The 22465-nt window shown below is 37.6% G+C and overlaps 1 protein-coding gene and 1 long non-coding RNA gene across 4 annotated transcripts in view; one reads left to right on the top strand and one right to left on the bottom strand.

Annotated features, from left to right (window-relative positions):
- The window catches only part of ppfia2 (PTPRF interacting protein alpha 2), a 160724-nt gene that overhangs the window by 7794 nt on the left and 130465 nt on the right, over positions 1-22465 (top strand). The window contains exons 1-2 of one of the 3 annotated variants that reach the window (XM_082168190.1): positions 16914-17157; positions 20097-20218. Coding sequence is in view for 1 of the 3 variants with exons in the window: in XM_082168192.1 (XP_082024318.1) it covers positions 6094-6342 (249 nt within the window). In the remaining 2 variants the exon portion in view is untranslated. Of the gene's footprint in view, positions 1-6084; positions 6343-16913; positions 17158-20096; positions 20219-22465 lie in introns of those variants that run through there. The other 2 variants (XM_082168192.1, XM_082168191.1) reach the window with 2 other exon arrangements.
- Positions 1-22465, bottom strand: part of LOC309497907 — an 82396-nt gene that overhangs the window by 48994 nt on the left and 10937 nt on the right. The window lies entirely within an intron of this gene.

Genomic DNA, 22465 nt, shown 5'->3' with positions numbered 1-22465 from the left:
TAGATGGACATTATGTAATTGACAGGATAATAAGGCAATCACAATGAAGTGGAGGCTCTTTTTGACTGTTTCTCATCTCACATTTACGGCACACTTAAAGATCTAAGAAAAACACACTTTATTATTGTTTTTATATTCTATTCTAGTCAGTGTTGTTATTATTAACAAATTAAAACTATTAAAATAATTTCTGTTAATTAAAATAAAGCTAAAATAAAATATAAATATTAGATGAAAAACTTTTTTTTAAATATAGCTGCAAGGAGCAATTAACGGGGTTCAAGCACTTTGAGGCCTTTAAACACATGCGTAAAAAGGTATTATGTTTGATTTAGCAAGCCTGTAACCACATAGATCAATGATGGAAAAATAAAAAATATGCTAGAGTCAAACAGCCCCAGCGAGTTTCGTTTCCGATCGGCCTCTGTTAACCTTGTCTGATAGGTGCTCAAACTTCATTGGCCAATGGCGGCCGTGTTTTTCGAGATGCGCGTACGTGACTTTTCCGTAGCTATATCCGTTTCCGTGTTGTTGTTTTTTCTTCATTTTATAGCGCCACTAAGTGGTCAGTCGCCACGTCCTTTTTCATGCGACCACAGTCTGAGCCCATACATAGGTGTACCGAGTTTAGTGAAATGATCTCATTCCGTTAAAGAGGGATAGCTGTTTTAGTAAAAGTGTCCATGTTTTGGCGCCACAGACGTGAATAATCGTCCCGATAATTAGTGACAATCAGACTCCAGAGAATCTTTCTGCACTGGTTTGGTTCCGATCATACAAAGAACCTAGGACTAGTTTGCAAAAATAGGTTGCCATGTGTTCTGTCCACCTTGAGCCAAGGATTCCAACGATATAAGACACTTGAGCCTGCGACGAACGGTTTTAGGAGCTATGATGAGTTATTACGTTATTTTGATCGCTGTAGCGCCACCATCAGACCGATTGGGGTGAGCCTTGGTGACGTTGTGGACGAGGTGGGTACTAAAACCCTCTTAAAGTTTCAAGTTTCTACGACTTACGGTTTGCTCTGACCGATCACTTTTAGGGGAGAATGCTGACCCTTGGAAATTCTAACACGCTTCAACTCACAATTAGAAACGCCAAGTTTAAGTAAGTTGAAGTACTAAATTTAATAAAACTAAAATGAAAACTGAATTCAAAATATTATTATAGTACTGTAATAGTATGCATAACATTAGAATATATTATTCTATTCTATTCTATTCTATTATCGGTATACACATTTTCTAATATTTAATATCATATTTATTATAACATAATATTTATTTCGCTTTTTTATTATTATTATTATTTTTTTTTTTATACACAGCTTGTGTTCTTTGTTCAAAAGGGTGATTGTGAAACTGAATCATTTAATTATACTTAAATAAGTTGCTTGTTGGAACAATGCTATTTGTTTCAATCTTGAGTTGTTCTTATTGTGTTAATGCATACGGTACATTTAATTTTTTATGTCAGTTCTTAAGCTTGCTACAATCATCTGTTATCTAAGTGACATTTGCCAAGCATTTTAAAACACAGCGGTGGTTTATGAGAAACTTTCGACGTGGTCTAACTCGTGACAGACCTTTGCACAATAATTTGTCTTTTGAATTGTCTCTTTATCTACAGCAGCAGGGGGAAAAAACTCCCACTTTTCCAGGCAGCTTCAGGGCTCTCCATTGCATGCTTGGTTAAAAGACAGGAGAGCTGGCCGCAGCCCAGAGCGTTTGTGGGTCTAAAGTTAGCAGTTAGTGGCTAGCTGGGAGATGGTGGGACTCTGGCTAACAGCCTGTTCGCATAGTGTCTGCAGGGCCCATTGCCAGTGAGAGTCAGCTTAGGATGGATATGTAGGTCTACTATCTGCAAACATGAGAAGTTAGAATGTAGGCCCTAGTCTTCTGATAATAATGCAATGAAATGGACTACTTGTATTAACTTTTTGTATGATTATATGTGTATAGCGATGGAAATTGTGTTTGGATTGTAAATTAATGACTGTTGAAAACTAAACTGTAATTAATTTTGCAGTTCTATTTGGTGAAGCAAATTATAGGCCTTTATCACACTTCCACGTTTGAAAAGCGGAAGCTTTAAATAGCTTGAAATAACTTCCTCTGCAGCCATAGCACGGGATTGTGATTTATACTGATGTTTATACTGATTTATTTATCTGAACACACTATCCACACTTTACAATCATTAATCAGGTATGATAAAACAAAGAAAAATGATGTCATGTTATTCCAATACATATTTCATGATTTAAAGTAGAGCACAATGTGTGAGCCCACTGTAGAGTCTGACCACCTTTTTCATTGTAGAAATGCAAGAACGGAATACAAACAACATATCACATTAAAAAGCATTAGAATTAGAGAATTAGGTTATACATCCCATAAAATATTAATTGCGAGTAAAGACTGTACAAATTAAACTATGTTCACATTGTTTCCATGCACTTACTTCACTTTCTCAATCATCAATTATTAGATCAAACTGAAGTTGTTCAAATATTTCCAACCCGAAGTCGATTATTAAAAAAATTACTGGTTTGATCATCTTAAAGGAACACGCCGACTTTTTGGGACTTTAGCTTATTCACCGTATCCCCCAGAGTTAGATAAGTCCATACATACCCTTTTCATCTCCGTGCGTGCCGTAACTCTGTCTCATGCACCCAATGCTAGCCTAGCTTGGCACAACATGTAAATAGGATAATGTTGGCGTTATTTTGTCACTTATTGGGAGCAGTATGCTAGCTGGAGCCGTTTACCTCCAGTCTTTGTGCTAAGCTAGGCTAGCGGTGGGCGCGTCGGACAGAGTTACGGCACGCACAGAGATGAAAAGGGTATGTATAGACTCATCTAACTCTGGGGGATACGGTGAATAAGCTAAAGTCCCAAAAAGTAGGCGTGTTCCTTTAAGCGTGTCATATCCTCTGGGTTGGATAGCATTATATTAGGCAAGATTTAAGGTAAATCATAATAAATATGCTGCAACAATAAAAACAATTACATTAAAAATAAAATTCATATTATTCCTCCCGCAGTAACTTGAGCAGTGTACAGATCTTCATGACTGCGACAACACCGTTGCACATTAAAATAGAGGATTTAACATGTAAGGCTAAATATACTGTTTGAAATATTTACGTTTTTTGTCAAGTTCAACTAAGTTCAGTTTTGTTGTCAAAATTTGGCGTCCGTTCATTGACAATAATGCAGGAGGAAATTCTATTACTAATGACTGTGATAAAATCCTATTATATTTCCGTATTTTCCAGAAGTCACTTTTTTAAAGCTGAAATAAAATAAAATATAAGTATAAGATAAAAACCTAAATGGAAATTAGAAATAACTGAAATAAAATAAGTTGAAGTTGAAGTACTGAAATTTTAAACCAAAAGCTCATTTAAAATATGAATATATACTGTAATAGTGAATAAATAATAAAAAAAAAAAAAAATGAAAAAAAAAAAAATATATATATTTTATATTTTATATATATTATTTTGCTTTATTTATTATTTTCCTGTGTTACTTCCTTAAGAAAATGACTTCCTTTTGCATGGTGCTGCACATCTCCGCTTTAACTTCCACATATACTCTACAGCAATATTTCAACGGATTCATTTTGTATATTAACAGTGCCCGAGATGCCCGGGTCAGTGAAGCGAGTTGGCATATGTTTGTGTCTCGGGTGAATCGAAAACGCACCGATACACTTGCCAAGACTTTTTCTTTCTCTGTTCATCTGTTCTTTCTCCACTCACTCTGTTGTAAACACACACAAACACATCTCGTCCTTGCCAGGAGATTCCTCCACCCGCTCTGCCTGTGTTGTATCATCATAGTCCAGGCGTTGAGCTCTGTGGTCCCGCATGTTTTTAATGCTTGTCTCCCCTACAGCTACCAGCCGTCACAATCCTGACAGATTTGAGTCTAACAGGAGCAGACACACATCACCACTATGTACATACAGTCTACATGCTGTCTACTCGCAGATGCTCCGAGCAGTTATACACTTTTACAGACAGACATAAAGGGCTCGACAGAATTTTTTTATTTATGGATGTTTGATTTTTTACACGTAAAGTGTGTGTATGTGTAATATATATATGTGTGTTTATATATATATGACATTGCCACAATTTTGGTGTTTGGTAAGATTTTTTTATGTTTTTGAAGGATGTCTCTTATGCTCACCAAGGCTGCATTTATTAGATTTTTTTTTTTTTTAAATACAGTAAAACGGTAATATTGTGAAATATTAATCCTGTGAAATATATCAAATGTAATTTATTCTTGACTTGGCAAAGCTGAATCAGCATCATTATTCCAGTCTTCAGAAATCAGTATAATATGCTGATTTGGTGCTCAAGAAACATTTCTTATTATTATCCGTGTTGAAAACAGTTGTGCTACTTGATATTTTTTGTGGAAACCACCAACCAGGATTTTTTTTAAATGAATAGATATTGAAATGAAATTGAAATATTTTCGAATGTAATAAATGCATTTTGATCAGTATAATGCACCCGTACTGAATAAAAGTATTAGTTACATTTCTTTTCACTGTTTTACTGACCCCAACCTTTTGAACAGTAGTGTGTGTGTATGTATGTATATATACACACACACACACACACACACACACACACACACACACACACACACACACACACACACACACACACACACACACACACACACACACACACACACACACACACACAGTATATTGAATTAACATAAACCTCAGTTATTTATTATTGTTATTTAAATAAGCAGTATGAGTAACTAAGCACATGAGTGTATTTGATGACTGTATTTTCATTTGTTTTTGTTCATATTTTTACTATTATAATTGTTAGATTTCTGTTAGTTTTTCCTAAAGTGCTGGACAAGATAAAAAAAATATTGTTGCAGTACCACAGTACAATAAATTCAATACTCTAAAATGTGCAATAATTATTATTATTATTATTATTTTAATAATATTAAAACATTGTGATGATATTGTTGATATTTTATTGATAATATTAAATATAATTTACCTTCATTTTTATTAAAGCTGGTCTCAAAATGGACAGTTGTGACCGTGGACCACAAAACCAGTCAAATGGATACATTTTGAGAAATTGAGATTTATACATAATCTGAAAGCTGAATAAATAAGCTTTCCATTGATGTATGTTTTGATAGGATAATATTTTTCAGAGATACAACTATTTGGAAATCTAGAATCTGAGGGTGCAAAAAAATGGAAACATTGAGAAAATCGCCTTTAAAGTTGTCAATTTATGTTCGCGATTGTGCTGCATTCACTCACAAAAATAAATGTTTTATATATTTACGGTAGGAAATATACAAAATATCGTCATGAAACATAATCTTTACTTAAAGGTGCATTAAGCAACTTTTTCATGTTAAAAATACCCGTTTTCTAACCCATACATGCTTAAACAATTGCCTGATGGGCTGAATGAGCCCTTCTCTGATCACTGAGATTGTCTCTATAATCCTGTAAAGTAAAATAAATAAGAGGGATTCGGGCCGGAATTTTAGACTGGGCGTGACGTCATGCGCGTTCACGGCACGCTCACCTGGCTGTCTGGCAGGTTTGTGTATTCGCCGCCATTCTCCGTAGAAGATGGATTCTAAGAGACCGGCTTGTAGTTCATTTCAAACACCAACGCAAACTCCACGTAAGATAAAAAAAAGAAAACTTTTGTCCGTGAGCGTGCACACTTCTGGCTGCAGTTTCGCTTGCCGCCAGAGGGGGCATAGTTCTGCAAAAACTCAGAGACTTGCGCAATGCACCTTTAATACCCTAATGATTTTTGGCATAAAAGAAAAAACAATAATTTTGACCCGTACAATTACAATGTATTGTTGGCTATAGCCACAAATTTACCCGTGCTACTAATGACTTGTTTTGTGATCCAGGGTCACAATTTGCAGAACAAAGTCATATCAAAGTTGTCAAATTTATTTATATAGCACTTTTCACAATACACATTGATTCAAAGCAGCTTTACGGATATCTCCATGCGTATTCTAAGCATCCGTCCTCTTTCAGCAGGTAAAGATGATGTGCGAAGTGATGCCCACGATCAGCGAGGACACTGCGCTGAGCCAGCGTGGCTCCCAGAGCAGCGCCTCCGACCCTGACTCCCACTTCGAGCAGTTGATGGTGAACATGCTGGACGAGAGAGACCGTCTGTTGGACACCCTGAGAGAGACACAAGAAAGCCTGGCCCTCGCCCAGGAGCACCTGCAGGACGTCATCTATGACCGGGACTCACTGCAGAGACAGCTCAGCTCCGCACTGCCACAGGTATGACAACTACACCTACGCTATGCTGTTGATCTCACGTAACCACTTTCGACTGTCGGCAGAGAGTCTGGTCCACACAGTAGCGAATCCTGGCCGTATTTTTAGGTAGGGCAGATTCTGGGTCTTAGCGCTAGTTTATGATAAAGCTTTATATTCTAATCGCTGAACACATCAGACTCAGACATACCTTGTGTTATTCAGCCTGAGGGTGGCGCTCTAATGACGACTGACAGACTTTAGTACACACGGCAAACACATAGAATGACATCTTAGAATTGCCACAATGTAGTATGTATTGCCTCCGAATGTTGTTTTAGAATGTGGCAAGTTGTGTAGGAATTCCAGTGAGGAAAACAAACATCTATTCTCAGAACAAACATAAAACAAACACAACAGAACTACTGTATATAATGGCTACTCACATGAGCACATTTAAACTAAAGGATTTATACTTTCATTAATTTGATATGCTACTCCACACATGCCAACTTGTTTCTGACCTGATGCAGACTAATATACACATAGCTAAAGCGGAGTAGCGGACTGATATCGTCTTGGTCTGGAGCGAGGTTTACGTGAGGTAAAGTGAAAATAAGTCGGGCAGCCTGAAATCTGCACCAATGGCTCTCTCTATGAGAGCTCACTGCTAGTGGTGGAACGGATCGCAAAATTCACGGTTCGGATCATTTTTGGTTTTTGAGCCACAGATCGGATCATTTTTCGGATCAGCAAATAATTTTTTTAATATATATTTATTTATATTTATTTATATACATTTATATATAAATGTGTCCGTTCAAGGGCAAGGAAACGCGAAAGAGGAATCAATTTGGTGTTCGAGCGCTGTCTGAAATGCGCGTCTCTCTCTCTCTCTTACACATTACTGAGGGGTCACTGTGGTGGACAGTAGGGAAACACTCTGAGGTCAGACACACACATTCACCTGCTGTCTCTCAGGCTGTGGCGCAGACACGCATATCTGGCAGCCAGTGCTGCTGTTCAACTGCGATCCGTTCCACCCCTACTCACTGCAGTTCCATTTTTCACCACAGATTTACAATGGAAATTTGTGGGGCGCTGTAGAGCTGGGGAGGGCCCAGAGACCATCTGCCCCGCTTAGTATCATGATACACGATATATATATATATACGGTATATAGAGATCAATGTTTGTGTCTATGTTCCTACCAAGAACGCACGAATAAACAAAAACAACACTCTTAACTCTATCCCCACCAGCAATTATTTTTTTTATTTTTTTTAAGTTGCCAGCCACCGTCAACCTTTTTGATAATTTTCACAAAATTTTCATGGCCCCCAGAATATGTTGTTGTATGAATATCTGAATATGCAATATATCAAAAGAAAGAACAGAACTCTGCTTTTAAACAAACAAACAAAAACTGTTTCATTCCAGCTTCATGCATTCCTTTTTTTTATCAACCCTTGAATGTGGGTAAGTTTCATTAAAAAAAGCAACATTTTGAGCAAAAAGTTGAAAAAAAAATCACGTTTTTGTCAAAGACTACGTCTGGATCAGATTCAGAAGCGTAGTCTCACAAATGACGGAAATTTCCGTCAATGGCCGGGAAAGAGTTAAAATGTCTTAAAGGTGCATTGTGTAATATTTAGGATGATCTGTTGGCAGAAATGCAATATCATATAACTATGTTTTCAGTGGTGTATAAAGACCTTACTCAATGAACCGTTATGTTTGTTTTTTTACCCTAGAATGAGCCATTTCTATCTACATACACCGCGGGTCCCCTTGCATTGAAATGCGCCGACATGTTTCTACAGTAGCCCTGAATAGACAAACGCGTTTCGTCACTATGTTGTTCTTCGTGCAAAGAAGCTAGCTAAAGTCAGCGAATAAAACACTGACACGATGAACAAGTAACAATAATATTTGCAATAACATCGTTTTAGTGAATAATTAAGTAAACCTAATTTCTTATCTTATTTATCTTTGTAAAGAAACCTCAATGCTTAACTGGCTACTCTCTGCTGTCTCAGACGGAAATTTTTTCCTGTCGGCCACCGTAACTTCTGTTGGATGCAATTCCCAAACTCACCACTAGATGCCACTAAAAATGACACCGTGCACCTTTAAAGGATAATTCCGGTATTTAACACCTTGGGTCTATGTTGTAGTTTGTTATGGATGAACTAGAGTGGTGGACACAGAAATTTTGACGATGGGTCCTGTCTCGACTTTTTGACTCTTTTAGAATCGCCTTTGACCGCTTCAGAGTGGCTGTCTATGGACATGCACGAACATGTCCTTAAAACAACCCTTAACGTTCGTTTTCAAAACTGTGCAACTCACCGAGTGTAGTGAAATACAGTTTCTGTCGTGTTTTATTTGTCATTTTGTAAAATCCCATTGATTTCTGTTGGAGGACTCATTGCTCGTTGATATTACTGCGCTACCGGAAACGGAAAAGGGGGCTTTTTACATTTGGTTGTAGTCTTTTTGCTCAGTTCTCCGTCTCTCAGAAGGCTAGCGTGAGCAGAGCAACTGTGCTCTATGCGCTAGACACCGAGTTCCGTACAGCGTCCTTGTACGGCAAAGTGGTTGTCGCCATCAAGTGGTCGGGAGTGTGCTAGCGCTTCAGACTCAAATATCGAGCGGAAGGTTATACGCGGTTGTGAGGTATCTGAAAAAATAGTTCCACTATAGCAAATAACACGGATTGAAATCATACATTGCGCCGATATATATTTGTTTTTAATCATCAACGAACACCACTAACCACTCGGTGAGTTGCACAGTTTTGAAAACGAACGTTAAGGGTTGTTTTAAGGACATGTTCGTGCATGTCCATAGACAGCCACTCTGAAGCGGTCAAAGGCGATTCTAAAATAGTCAAAAAGTCGAGACAGGACCAATCGTCAAAATTTCTGTGTCCACCACTCTAGTTCATCCAAAACAAACTACAAAATAGACTCAAGGTGTTAAATACCGGAATTATCCTTTAAGCTAGACATCGTATTCCGATAAGGATATCTGAGTACCAGCGGTGTCGTGGAAAGAAATTATAGATGTTGATTTCACACTCATAAAATACAGTTAGCTTTTTCCAGTACTGAACGTTTCAGTCATTTTTCCCCCCACAGCTGAGAGACTGTAAAAACATGGGCATGTTCACAGCTGGCCATGTGTGATTGCAGCAGCTGAAACTGGTGATACTAAAATCTGTGTCCAAGTCTGTCCTTCCGAACAAAGAGGACTAAAAATCACCAAGCGCGGTTTTCAGCTGCGCTACTATTGCCCAGAGACATGGGAAAAAGCGATGGCTTACGTAATCACGCCTAAACCCAGATTAGCTCGACGCTCAAAGGAAAAGTGTGTCAGTAATTCTAGTCACAAGTCCTTACCACTCTCCTTCCAGAAGTCTCTGTGGTCCTGGTGGAGGAGAAAAATAGGTTTTGTTGTGTGGTGGTTCTCACTTTCCCTCAGTGGAGGGTTTTAGCTTTGCTTACTGTACTGAGGGTGATTGGGTCTATGTTGTAGACTAGAGTATGGGAAAAGGGTGTTGTGGATTTGAGTGGCATGTACACTGCCCTTTTAAAAGTTTGGGATCAGAAAAGTTTTGCTAGAAGTCTCTTATGCTCTCCAAGGCTGCATTTATTTGATTAAAAATACAGTAAAAACTTGTAATATTGTAAAATATTATTACAATTTAAAATAACTTTCTATTTTGACATATTTTAAAATGTAATTTATTCCCGTGAAGTCAAAGCTGAATTTTCAGCGTCATTACTCCAGTCTTCAGTGTTACATGATCCTTCAGAAATCATTCTGATATGCTGATTTGCTGCTCAAGAAACATATCTTATTATTATCAATGTTGAAAACTGGTGTGCTGATATTTTTGTGGAAACTGTGATTGTTTCCAATATTCTTAGAAGAACAGCATTTATATGAAAATAAATATTTTATAACATTAAATGTCTTTACTGTTATTTTTTTCTGATCAATTTAATGTATCCTTGCTAAAGATTAATAATTTCTTAAAAAAAAAAAAAAATCTTATCTTAAATTCCATGGAATTGATGCAATTTTGATAAATGTTTAAGGGTCGCCCTACAATGAAAAGTTTGTTGTTATTTCTGTTCCAAACCTTTATGACTTTAGTTTTCTTCTGTTAAACACGAAAGGAGATGTTGTGAAGAATGTTCACACCGCTCTTTACCAACAATGAAGGCATTCAGTGATCATGAGCTGTTCTGAAACCTTATGTTCTAGTTTTATGTGAGGAACAGATAAAAATGAAGACAATTTAATTTTTAAATTGAATTAACACAAGAAATTGGTGTGTTGCGTTCGTGTACTATGCTTTCAATATATGGAAAATGTGTTCCACAGAAGAAATAAAGTCATGCGGGTTTGGAACAATGTGACGTAGAGTAAATGACAAGAACACAAAAGAGTTCATAAAGAGTATAGTTCATAAAATAAAAATAACTTGAATTACAGATATTAGCATGTGACAAATTTTTTGCTATATTACTATCCAGCGCTACGTGATCATTGTACAAAAAGAGTGGCGGCGTAGACCGGGTTGATGACAATGTATTGATTGCCTGTGTGTCAAGATGGTACTCAGACGCACTGTTTACTGATCATGTGAAAAAATGAGATGTTACTTCTCTCGATCCAGATCTTACACGTGCAAATGACTCCAGTAATTAGTGTAGCAGCGCTTTATTAGCTCTTGCCACATCAACTCCACGCTAATGCTTTATGAGGCTCATTGGCGGAATAAATCTGAAGATGTGTACCAGCAGGAAAGCTTATGTTATTATGAGCTGTTGTAATTGAGAAACCGTGAACAGTGTCTGCTAATGTTTTTTAAACGGCATTGAAATAGATTTTATTCACAGTGATTGTTTGGTGGTGTTTGTAATGGCCACTTTACACAGTCTACACTAATTGCATGATGGATGTAGGCTTTTGCTTATTTAATGAGCTAAATATCAGGTTATTTATAGCTTTGCACAAAGCAGATTTTTTTGGTTAATTTGTTTTATGCCTCCTTTAAGCTCATTTTGTTCTCATGGAGCTAAAGCGTGGAATGAATGTAAGGGGGGGACAATGTTATAGAGTTGAAAAGTCACAGAGAGGAGGCAGTCCCCCACTGCATTATGATTGGCTCACGTTTTGCCCGCCTATCATGTTCAGAGAGAGTCTGCAAATTAGCCTGAATGTGTAACATTGGAAAAAAAATTAACAGACTAATTTCAAACTACTCAACCGTAGTTAGATAAATAATAAAGATATTATAATAGCCAAGCAACAATGTGGTATAAAAAGCTGCACAAATTATATTTGTTGTCATTTATTATTGAAGCAATGTATAATTCATAATTATGATTTTGCGACTTGGCTAATGTATATGTTTCAACTGCCTTAAATCCAAAAACTCTTTAAACAATAGTTTGGAAATATGTAGCAAATGTGTCATTTACATCTGAACAAAAAAAAAAAAAACAGACTTTGCTTCCTCCACCCAGCATTGTTTTGTAGATGGTAATGTAAACAGGTTGTCTGAATCTGATCCTCGGCGTTCAGACATGTGGAACGTTTCTAAAACAACACTTTGACCTCCTTTAACGTTTGAAGACGTCTGAGGTTTGGGCTCATGGTTTAGACTGTGCATTAAATCTGGGCTCTGATGAGCAGAGAGATGAAATAGGCTGAATTATCGCTGCAGGGTGAACTCTGCTGTAGAAGAAGAGGAGGAGAGACAGGAAAGGGGGAGGAAGTAGACGGAAGGTGGACTGATGCGGAGAGGATGTGGCCTGGTTTTAGCCACTTTTGGCTATCTGATATAAAGCTGGTACCTTTCTTTCTCTCACACATACTCCTTAACATTTAAACATTCAGATCTTAACGGCAACCGCATTCCCCCAAGATGCCCTGGGGTTTAGACCATGATTATATCATGCACAGTAATGTCTTACATCCTTCTTTACAGCAACAGCTCTGATAACAACCCTTTAACTGTTATGCTGAGAGGCAGGATACAGGTTTTAATGCAGGGTCGCTTTTTACCATCTCCTTAATCCTTGGAATTTTAACAACACCACCACTAAGTTCAAGTCATTTATAGTTTGTTTTATGCAAAAAAACAAAAACAATCATTACCATTGATTGGCCCCTCTAAGTAGCTGGCTGATATATACATGTAGCTGTGCTTTAGTGTGCAAAAACTGAAGTGTATTTAAACATAATAATTGGGAATCAAAGTGGAATCAGGGCTCATATCATTAGAAATCAAATTTTCCTTTATTTCCTTTTTTTAAAAAATTTTTTTTATAGGAGTTCATTGTTCTATGTATTGTAAACAGACTAACTTTCTTTAATGCTTAAATATCCAGTCTGTCAAAAATCAGAACCCCACTTTTTTTGTATTTCTTATTTTTTTTCTCATTGTTATTATTTTATGATCTAATATTGTTAATAATAATTTATATGAATCATTCTTTATAAGAACAACAAAAGAGATAAGTTGACAAATATGAAAATTGGTCAAATATATTGATTATTTGTCTGTAATTAACATACAACTGGCCATATTTAATATAATAATAATAATGATGATGATGATGATGATTATTGATGATGATTATAATACTAGTTAAGTCAAGTAATAAGAAGGATGATGGATGCTATTCCTAAACACCAGATGAACCATTACATTGTAGTCTTTTAGGCACAGCCCATTTAATTCTAAGGGTCAGAGGAAGTCTTGAAATAACTAAATTACGATCCCTGTAGGGTGTTTTTGCTGCCTGGGTTGAACAGCTGTTTTCATGTCCTGTGTTGTTCTTTCAGTTTGTCTAGCAGACCCATGTCCTTTGTGCGGTTGAGTTCTGCTTACTCATCATGCCAAAGTGGTGTGCACACATCAATGCCACCTTTGAGTCTGGGTCAGCAAGTTTAGGAGAAGGAGAGAAAGACAGGACCATGAGTCCGCACTCAGAACACCCATTGGTACCCTTCAGTCTCCAGAAAAACAAACAAAACAATAACAATTTGTTCAATTGTTCGTTCATTTGTTCAACTTCACTAGATTACCCTCCAGCTACTCTCATAATGCTGCACCATCCCTCTGTAACTCTCAGTGGGAGCCGGTTTTCCTTGAAGGATTTCACTCTTTGCAAGTGACCGTATTGGCCTGAATGCATAATGTTGATGCCGTGTTTTGATATTTTCCTTGTGCCGAAATGTCATGTGTGATGTGTGTGTGTTTGATGTGATGTGTTTGATGAATTTTTTTTTTAATTGGTTGAATGAAATTGTTCTGAATGAATGAATTGGCAAAAAAGAAAATGTAGAGCAAGGACTTGGTTCTACACACAAATAAAGGTTCTTACAGTAATTCCATTGAAGAAATATTTTGGGTTTCCCAAAAAATCTTTAATGGAGCAGTTCTTAAAGGGGCTATGTGTAAGAATTTTCATGTATTAATTGCTTTTTTATGACCAATGTGTGAACAGCTTGTAACGAAACTTAAAAACGAGATCTTCCCGACTTCCTAGGTTGTCTATGAAAGCCTGTTGACAGATTTTTATGTGAATGACTCACATAAATGAGAAGGATGTGACGCTTACACATGCTCCCGAAAGCCTCTCTTCTGTTCTATGACAACGTTAAAAGGAATAGTTCACACAAAAATTTTAATTAATCATGTCACCCTCATGATGTTCCACACCCGTAAGACCATCATTCATCTTCGGAACACAAATGAAGATATTTTTGATGAAATCTGAGAGCTCAGTCACTCCATTGGGTTCAACACAATTTACACATTCAAGGTCCAGAACGATAGTAAAGACATCATTAAAGTAACCCATGTGACTCCAGTTTTTTAACCTCAATTTTATGAAGGAACGTAAGTGCTTTGTTTGCACAAAAAACATAATTTACCACTTTATTTGCAATCCAGTAGGGGGAGCACCACGAGACATGCGTGTTGACTTATAGACCGGAAGTTTTTCCGTGAACACGCTATTATTTTGTAAATATAGAGGTAAATTATGCACAAATAAAGCACTTGCGTTGCTTCATAAAATGTATGTCTTTCCTATTGTTCTGGATCATGAATGTGTAAATTGCGTTGCTCCCAATGGAAGGACAGAAAGCTCTCAGATTTTATCAAAATATCTTCATTTGTGTTCCGAAGATGAACAAAGGTGTTATGGGTTAGTAATTAATGACAGATTTTTTAAAAATTTTCATTTTTGGGTGAACTAACCTTTTAATGCTGAAAGAGTTATTCTGTACTGTAATGTCAATGTGTCATGAAAAGAAATGGGATTAATCCAAACTATAGTCTAGTTAGATTAAACTGGGAAGGGTCATAGCACTTGCTTATTGTTGTCCTATTGTTAGTTTAACTGCTTCTATTGTTCTCATTTGTAAGTCGCTTTGGATAAAAGCGTCTGCTAAATGAATAAATGTAAAATGTAGTCTCGCATAGTTAGATCTATATAGTCTACTCTATAGTCTCAAATATACATTATAATCAAACTATCATAACAGTGTTTTGATTGTAGTTTTATAGAGCTGGTGCAAACATCGCTATGATCAGATGCTTTCTTAACTGCTGTTTTTTCACTGCTGTCATCTTTGTTGTTGTTTATTTTGTTGTTTAGAGGAAAGCGCGCAGAGCACATATTTACATATTCCTCTAAACGTCACTCTCAGCAGCGTGGACGGCGTCGGGATGTTCGTTAACAGTATATCGCTGCAAAGGTATTTCCAATTTTTTTTTTTTACTTCTAAGCGAAGATCGAAAAAGAACTTGGCTGTGAGTATATTTGGGCCATTGACTTTATCATCACGTTCAGTCTCTTGTACGTTACGTGTGCATGAATGCAAGCACGAGCAATAACTTGTTGGCTGCAGTTCACTTAACTGCCACCGGTGTCGCTAATAACAAGGGTTTCTTAATTCTACATATAGCCCCTTTAAAAGAACCATTGCATTTTAAGATGTGGGTGTTGCACTCCGAAGTAGAGTAAGATGAACACTTTCGCTCTTAAGCCGACTAATTGATTGAAAAATTCCTGCAGACGTCACCAGAGAGAAGTCTGACGTTTTCATTGGAAGATAAAATATCCACAGATGAATTGTTCACCATAAGATCTATAACATGCATTAGAAAATTCCATTTCACAAGCTGTCTTTAATGTGAAACGCCATTGTCCACCCATTTTCACTTCCATAATGTGACACATTTCTGAGTGTTAACTGAAGTGAAAACAGAGCAGGATTCTGCTTTATCCATCGATAATTGATTAGATGGTGAAAAGTGGGTGTTCTGTAGTGAAATGGTGTTGGTGTGGTGTAATGGTCCTATTGCATTCATCAGCAACTGAGTCATTAGAGAGACACAACATGTCAATTTACTGAGTCCCCCATCATAAATCATGCACGTCCTCTTCATTTATCATCGTTCAATCTCTTACTGTCCAATCATTGCGCCTGGCTTGTCATGGAATGTACCATTCGGATACGAGGATGTTTGATGGGCTTGTGGAAAGTCAGATGATTAAGTGAAAGGCAAGAAACACATGAATAGATTCTTATCTCCATTTCTCTTATTCTCTTTCCCTCCTTGCGTTTGACTCTTTCTCTTTCCTTCCTCTGGGCTCATTCAGTCAGCTGGTTTCCTCCATCGCAGCACATGATTCGATGTGATCATCAGCTATTGCTTGTGCCCTACTTCACTCGACCCCTTGGCCACATGAACACTTCATACTAAGAGAGTGAGAGAGAGGAAAAATCCAGAGAGGTTGAAGGAAAACCATAACATCATGCTTGGTATTTGTTTAAATGTTGATTGTGTTGAGCTCATACATTTCTATGTAAATTTTGTCATGACCTTTAATGTTTAAATGTGTGAATGATACGTCAAAATGTGCCGCGTAAGGATGGTGGTGGGTGGGTGCTATTGCTTTTCTATGTCATTAGACTTACAATTCTACTGGAAGACATTAAAACGAGTAAAAAATAAATAAATCTATACATTTCTTACTGACCCCAATCTTTTGAACGGTAGTGTATGTATCGTAGCTTGCCTCAACTTGACAATTATGAAAAATATATTTGGCCTGAGAAGAACACAGTTCAATCAAATGCTACTAATACAATCCAAACACATGGATACTGTATATTGTAACAGGAATAAAGACAGTTCATTATAGTGTTGTGTTCCTACACATAGCTTAAATTAAATATGTATCTTATTAACAAGTCTAGTTCAGAAAAATACAAATAATACATTATGAAAAATACATTATGAAGCTCCTATTGTTTGTCATCTATTCTTGAAACGCCTGCTTTTATGTTTTATATTTAATGCAGTGAGGAGCTCTCTGTCTTTCAAAGTGCGCACATTGACAGCGTTTATTAAAATAGAACTTGGGCAAGGACCAAAATAGACACCGGCATCTTCATTCCCTACTTCATTCTGTTATCAGTTGGCCACTCATATGAATGACTGCAAGGCATGATGGGAAGTGGCTGGCCACATCCCACGGGCATTCATCAAGTTGTGATTGACAGCCTGGAGAGAACGAAAGCCCTGCAGATGTCGTCCGCTGCGCTCCACAGCTCTTTCTGTTCACTGTCCTCCTTAGAGTTCTCCTGTCCTCATCTTTTACCCTCATGTTGTTCCTAACCTGAATAACGTACTTTCTTGAGGGAATACAAGTTATCTTGAAGAATGTCCTGGCGGCTCTTTTCTGTAGAATGAACATGGATGTGACCACATTCATTTGAGTTTGTAAGGATGTGAGGGTGAGTAAATAATAAAGAGTTTTAATTTTTAGAAGAAAAATCCCTTAAGTGGCCTATAGTAATGAAGTACGAATGCTTTAGTATGTGCGCAATGTCCATTAGTCCATTGATTCTTGGAAACATCAAAGACAATTTCTCACAATTTACAGTCTTGTAAACTAATTTAGTTTATTGGTTGTAAACTGGGTAGGTCATGCCGTTCTAATAAAGCATTTACTTTAAAGTTAATTTGTACATCATATAAGAACAGATTCTACAATTATCATCAACAGATTGGCTCTATTTTGGACCGATTCAGCAGTCTGTGTGACACCTTTAACACGTGTGACTCATAGCAGTGATTTAGATTTATCCTATGGTGGCTTAATGAAGCCTTTAAGATGTATAACCAGACATCTTGACCATTTGAATGATGTGAATGATGTAGAATATTATGTTAAGATTACATTTAACATCCATTTAGCTACTAGAAGTGTTAGGAAATCTGACCTTTTTGGCAGAGTAGGAAGTCTTGATGTCATCTACCTACACCTTTCACCATTACAAACCAAATTAATGTTTTATATTGCTGCATGCACCACTTTTTTTTTCAATATACCACTTTTTTAATGGGATATTACCAATTTATAACACAGTAATAACATGTTGTGTAATATGGACTAATGGCTAATGCTTCAAGATTGTACAAAGTAACTAATTAATTTGAAAGCCCTCTATTTAGGCTAATTATGGATTATTTTTGTTTAAATTGTTGATGATGTAATCGTTAGAAGCCATAGCAATACACATTTGATCAGTCTCAAAGTGCTGCTAACCCAATCAGCCATGTCCGGTCTATGAATAGCATAGAATTACTGATTCACAGACGTAGAATGGGAGCTGATGTTTTGTGCGCGCAGCTGGCCGTTAATGGATACCTTTTAACTTCAGACTGCCTCACTTCGGAGCCATAAATAGATGATGATGTCACAAACACTCTGCTTGGAATGCTTAAATAACAATGGGAGATTCAAATGAAGACGTTTTCAGTTGAACAGCCATCTGCATTTCAGTATAGTTGCACTTGCTGGCCATTTGGCACTGCAAAACCTAACATCACGAGTGTTATGAAAGCCATAAAACCAGTGGAAACAGATTGAATTTAGTCTGTAAACGTGAACAGCTTTATAAGAACAGATTCATAAGAGATTTTTTGAATTCCTTCTTTGTCCCTGCTGATGTTTTGAAGGCCAGATACTGTCTTTCAAACATGCAAATGCACCAATGTGAATCTTTTAACAGCTTCTACTGTCCTTATTGCTACATACTCAATGTCTCTCTTTCTATGTAGCTACATAACTATTTAAGGAGAATTATTATTTTTTAAGTTGGAATGGCGAAAACTGGAAACTGCTTTGCAGTTTTGCGCATCAGAACACGCCTTGTCATTTGCTCACCCTCATTTTGTTCCAGACACAGATTTGAGTGAGTAAATGAGAATTCTGAATTTTCGTTTTGGATGAACTATCCCCACATGTTGTGTATTAATGTGTAATACATGTGCATGTGTTGTGTTTCTTGCTTCAACACCTAATGTATGACATAAAAACATCCAGACTAATACTTCAGCAAAATCCCAAAATAAATCCTACCTTCGACAATGGTTTCTATCAGGCTTGTAAAAATATTTGTTTTTGATTTGAGTCGGATAGGCAAAACAATCCAGTCTGAACAAAGCCTTAGTTGTTGAAAAAAATGTTTTGGTATTATGTGGACGATTACATCCTTACTATACCAACTGATGTAGATATCCCAACAGTAACAGTGTGGACAGTAAGCCTTAAAAATCAGATTTAGAAAACGAATTTGAATTGGTTTCAGTGTAAATACAGCTTATTTTGGCTTTGCGCTTAATATCTTAGCACACAACACATATTAAAGTCTAATTTCGTAATGTTCACTGTCTAAATAAAGATTTAGTATTGATAGTAAATACCTATTAACCTACTAACCAACCGCCCGTCGGTTTGAAAAGCAGCACTGGAGGGATCCAATCTAGCATGACGATTGATTAGTCAGGGATTTTCCCTGAATATTTCATACATGGTCTGTCCCTGATCACGACATGGGGCTTAACTCCAGATAGTTGCGATGAATACTCAGGATCAGGCCCGGTGTGGCCATTGGGAGAATCGGGAGAATTCCTGGTGGGCAGTTCATAAATTAGGCTGGTGTTGTGCCGAATTTTTTCAACGGCAGTACCACTTCGACATTTAACTTAGTTAACTTTCAATGAGAGACAAACAGAATAGGCAAATCGCAGGTGGTTCTAGTTGCGGTGAAGACTGTGTGCAGGCGGTCCTCGTGCACCTGAAATCCCGGCTTTTGAGCGTGCACAGCTCTTCGTAGTGGTTATAGCCTAAATATTATTACATACCATATATTACACATGCAGTAAGGGGAGCCAGAAGACTTAATAATGGGGGGAAAAAATTATTCTCAGTAAATGACAACATTTTTGTGAGGCAATCAGTCCCTTCTTTGCAAATCATCAAGACAGTAGCAAAGTTTTTGTACAGTGGTGTAACATGACATTTTATTGCCGAGCATAGTCTAATCCATACTGCTGTGCTGTCTGATATTCATTTAAATTTATTTGACTTTTTAATGTGTATGTGGAGTATTTTTCAGCTATGCTTATTAATAAATTTGATTGTAGAATGTTTGCATTAGTATGCAAACATATTTTAGTTATTTGTTCTGTATATTCCTGTTGATGCACATGAGTAAAAAGAAACAAACAAAAAGTGCCTTGGGCTGAAAATGGGCCCTTCGGCCCTGCTCACGATGTACAGTAGTTAGCGCTCATGTCTTTGGCTACTTTGCTTGTCTGTTTCTCTTTGTTTTTTCCCCCCTCTCTCTTTCTTTCTCCCTGAGCCCCTGTGTTGTGATAATTACAGCCTGGCTCCCTTCATCGCCAGGATTTCTGCCCACCCACAGCGGGCACAGCTGTTAAACTCGTACATCCAACGCCAAGCGCCCACAGCCCACCACAGCTGCCGTCAGGGTAATCAGTGCACAGGTACTCCTCCGCGCCAGTCGGCTGCTACCACCCCTCTAGCTACAGACCCCCACATTATCATTACAACCTGTAACCTTTAAAAACCACCTCTACGAGACTGATTGTAATTCCCCCGCTGGTGCACAGGTGGCGTACAGGTTAAAAGGTTTAAGCGGGATTAGGTTTATTTTCATTGTGTCAGTGGTCCAGACAGTAGTTATTGATTTATTCAAATGTATTACTTCAGATAAGGGAGTCGTTTGTTGCATCTTCTGCCATCTCGAAGAAATGAATAAATTCTTTAGTGAGAAGTGTAAATATTGATTGGACTTTGGAAAGGTGGCGTTCCTAGGGGGTGTCTTGGAAATATCACTGTAACTGAGACTGTTGTATTGTTAATCTGCTCTTGAGACAGTCGGCCGTCAGTGAGCGTCTGTCGGGATAGTTTTTGCAGTGTGTTCCAAACAAGTCAGCACACGAGAATTAAAGCAAAGTGATGAAAGTGAGCAAAGAAGTCAAGACGTTACAGAGTCGGCTGCCTCTAGTTCTTTGACGTCAGCTTGGCGTGTGTCTGCCATTATGTGTGGAGGAAGAGGAGTGCCTCTTAAAATATAAAATGAAGGTTTATTATCAATTTATTCATTCAAAAATAAAATTTGAAATCACTTTTCAAATTAACAAATAAAAGGACATTAATTTTTGTAATGAAGAAATATTCCCATATGCAATCCCTCAGTATACTCCCTATACTTTCGACACACGCCTGCACTCATATCACTGTATTTATCTCGTTGTCATCCAATAATATCGGAATACTCTGCTTTGTATCAACAGAAAATTGTCAGTGAATGAGACTGATATAACAGAAAGCAAGCCCCAGGAAAGCAGATACAAAGTCGATGCCTTAACACAGGCGGAGGATATAAATAAACATGTCTGATATTTGTCCGTCAGGCCTCTGATTCTGTTTCTGTGTGAATGTGCCCATGGCTGTAGACAGATCTCATAGGACATCACAGTCTTCCCCATGCCGAAGCTCTCATTTTCTCATTGACAGGTCAGCAGCATACAGGGACGGCTGTTGGTTGACCATGTTTGATTGTGCATATTAGATGCAGGCTGTCTGCGTTCCTTGTTCCTCATGCTAAATCGTACGTTTTTGAAAATGCACCCAAGTCATATTCAGTACATGCTAAGTAGGGGAATTTGGGCACAGCCAATGGTTTTGTGAATGTGCCTGCAGCTGTGTTCACAGATGTATGCTGGAAGCACGGCACAGGAAGAGAGACAGCGGAATCTTTTATTCCGCTCTCTCACTTTGTTCATGTGGGGCGGGGATACAGCAGGGGGATTCCTTTTGATTAAATAAATATGCAGCGTGCATATTCTCACTAAAAATGGAAATGAAGTCCTAGAACGTTCCCACACAATACAAAGGGATTCTCGCAGATTGTTCTTGGTTGGGCCTGTCGTGTCAGGGATCTCTCTTACCTTTGAGTTGTTTCCTCACAAACATGTCGCATGAGTTTCTCAAGATGGAGTCATTGTCATTTTCTTCTTAAGAAAAGAATTGACAAATTATTAAGAATTTGTCAAGAAATGAACTTCTTTCTTAAGATTTTTTGTGTGAATCCAACCCATTTGTTAGTTCTTGTTGCATCCTATGGGGGATTTGCTCTTCATATCTAGGGAACACTTACAAAAAAAGTATCCATAACATCCTAGCAACTGCATAACACCACCCTAAAAATCACCTTAGCAGAACATTAGAGGGGCTGTGGTTGACTGCAGACCCATGGACCATGATAACAGATGCCAGTTGTAGAATATTTACATGAAATAATAATGAGTGTAACTAAAATCTAAAGCAGCACGAAAAATCAAGGCATCATCGTCTCCTACATTTCTCTGAAGTCTTCTGTGGTGGGCGTTATGATACATATCATTAATGGTCTTAATTTTGCATTAAGATTTAATTAAAAGCCATTTGGTGGAGAGGTGAATGAAGTAAAAGATGTGTGTGCATGAGGCAGCTCTGCAGTCATTTAGCAAGGGTGGGCTGTAATGACGGTGACAGGGACATCTCAAGGGTCACACCCACAGCGATGAGCTCACAGCAGTTTCTAATTCTGGATGTCAATTACTGTTTGTCTCTGTAGGTTCTTATTTGGACATTTTATGCATGTCCGTTCCTTAAATGTGTGTGCTTTGATGGAGTCTGTGCTGTCTGCATGGATGTAGCATCCAAAGATCTTTCAGATTAGTGCG

Source organism: Leuciscus leuciscus, assembly GCF_965113295.1.
Source record: "Leuciscus leuciscus genome assembly, chromosome: 4".
NCBI lineage: Eukaryota > Metazoa > Chordata > Actinopteri > Cypriniformes > Leuciscidae > Leuciscus > Leuciscus leuciscus.
This window is presented reverse-complemented; position numbering and strand designations above follow the sequence as displayed.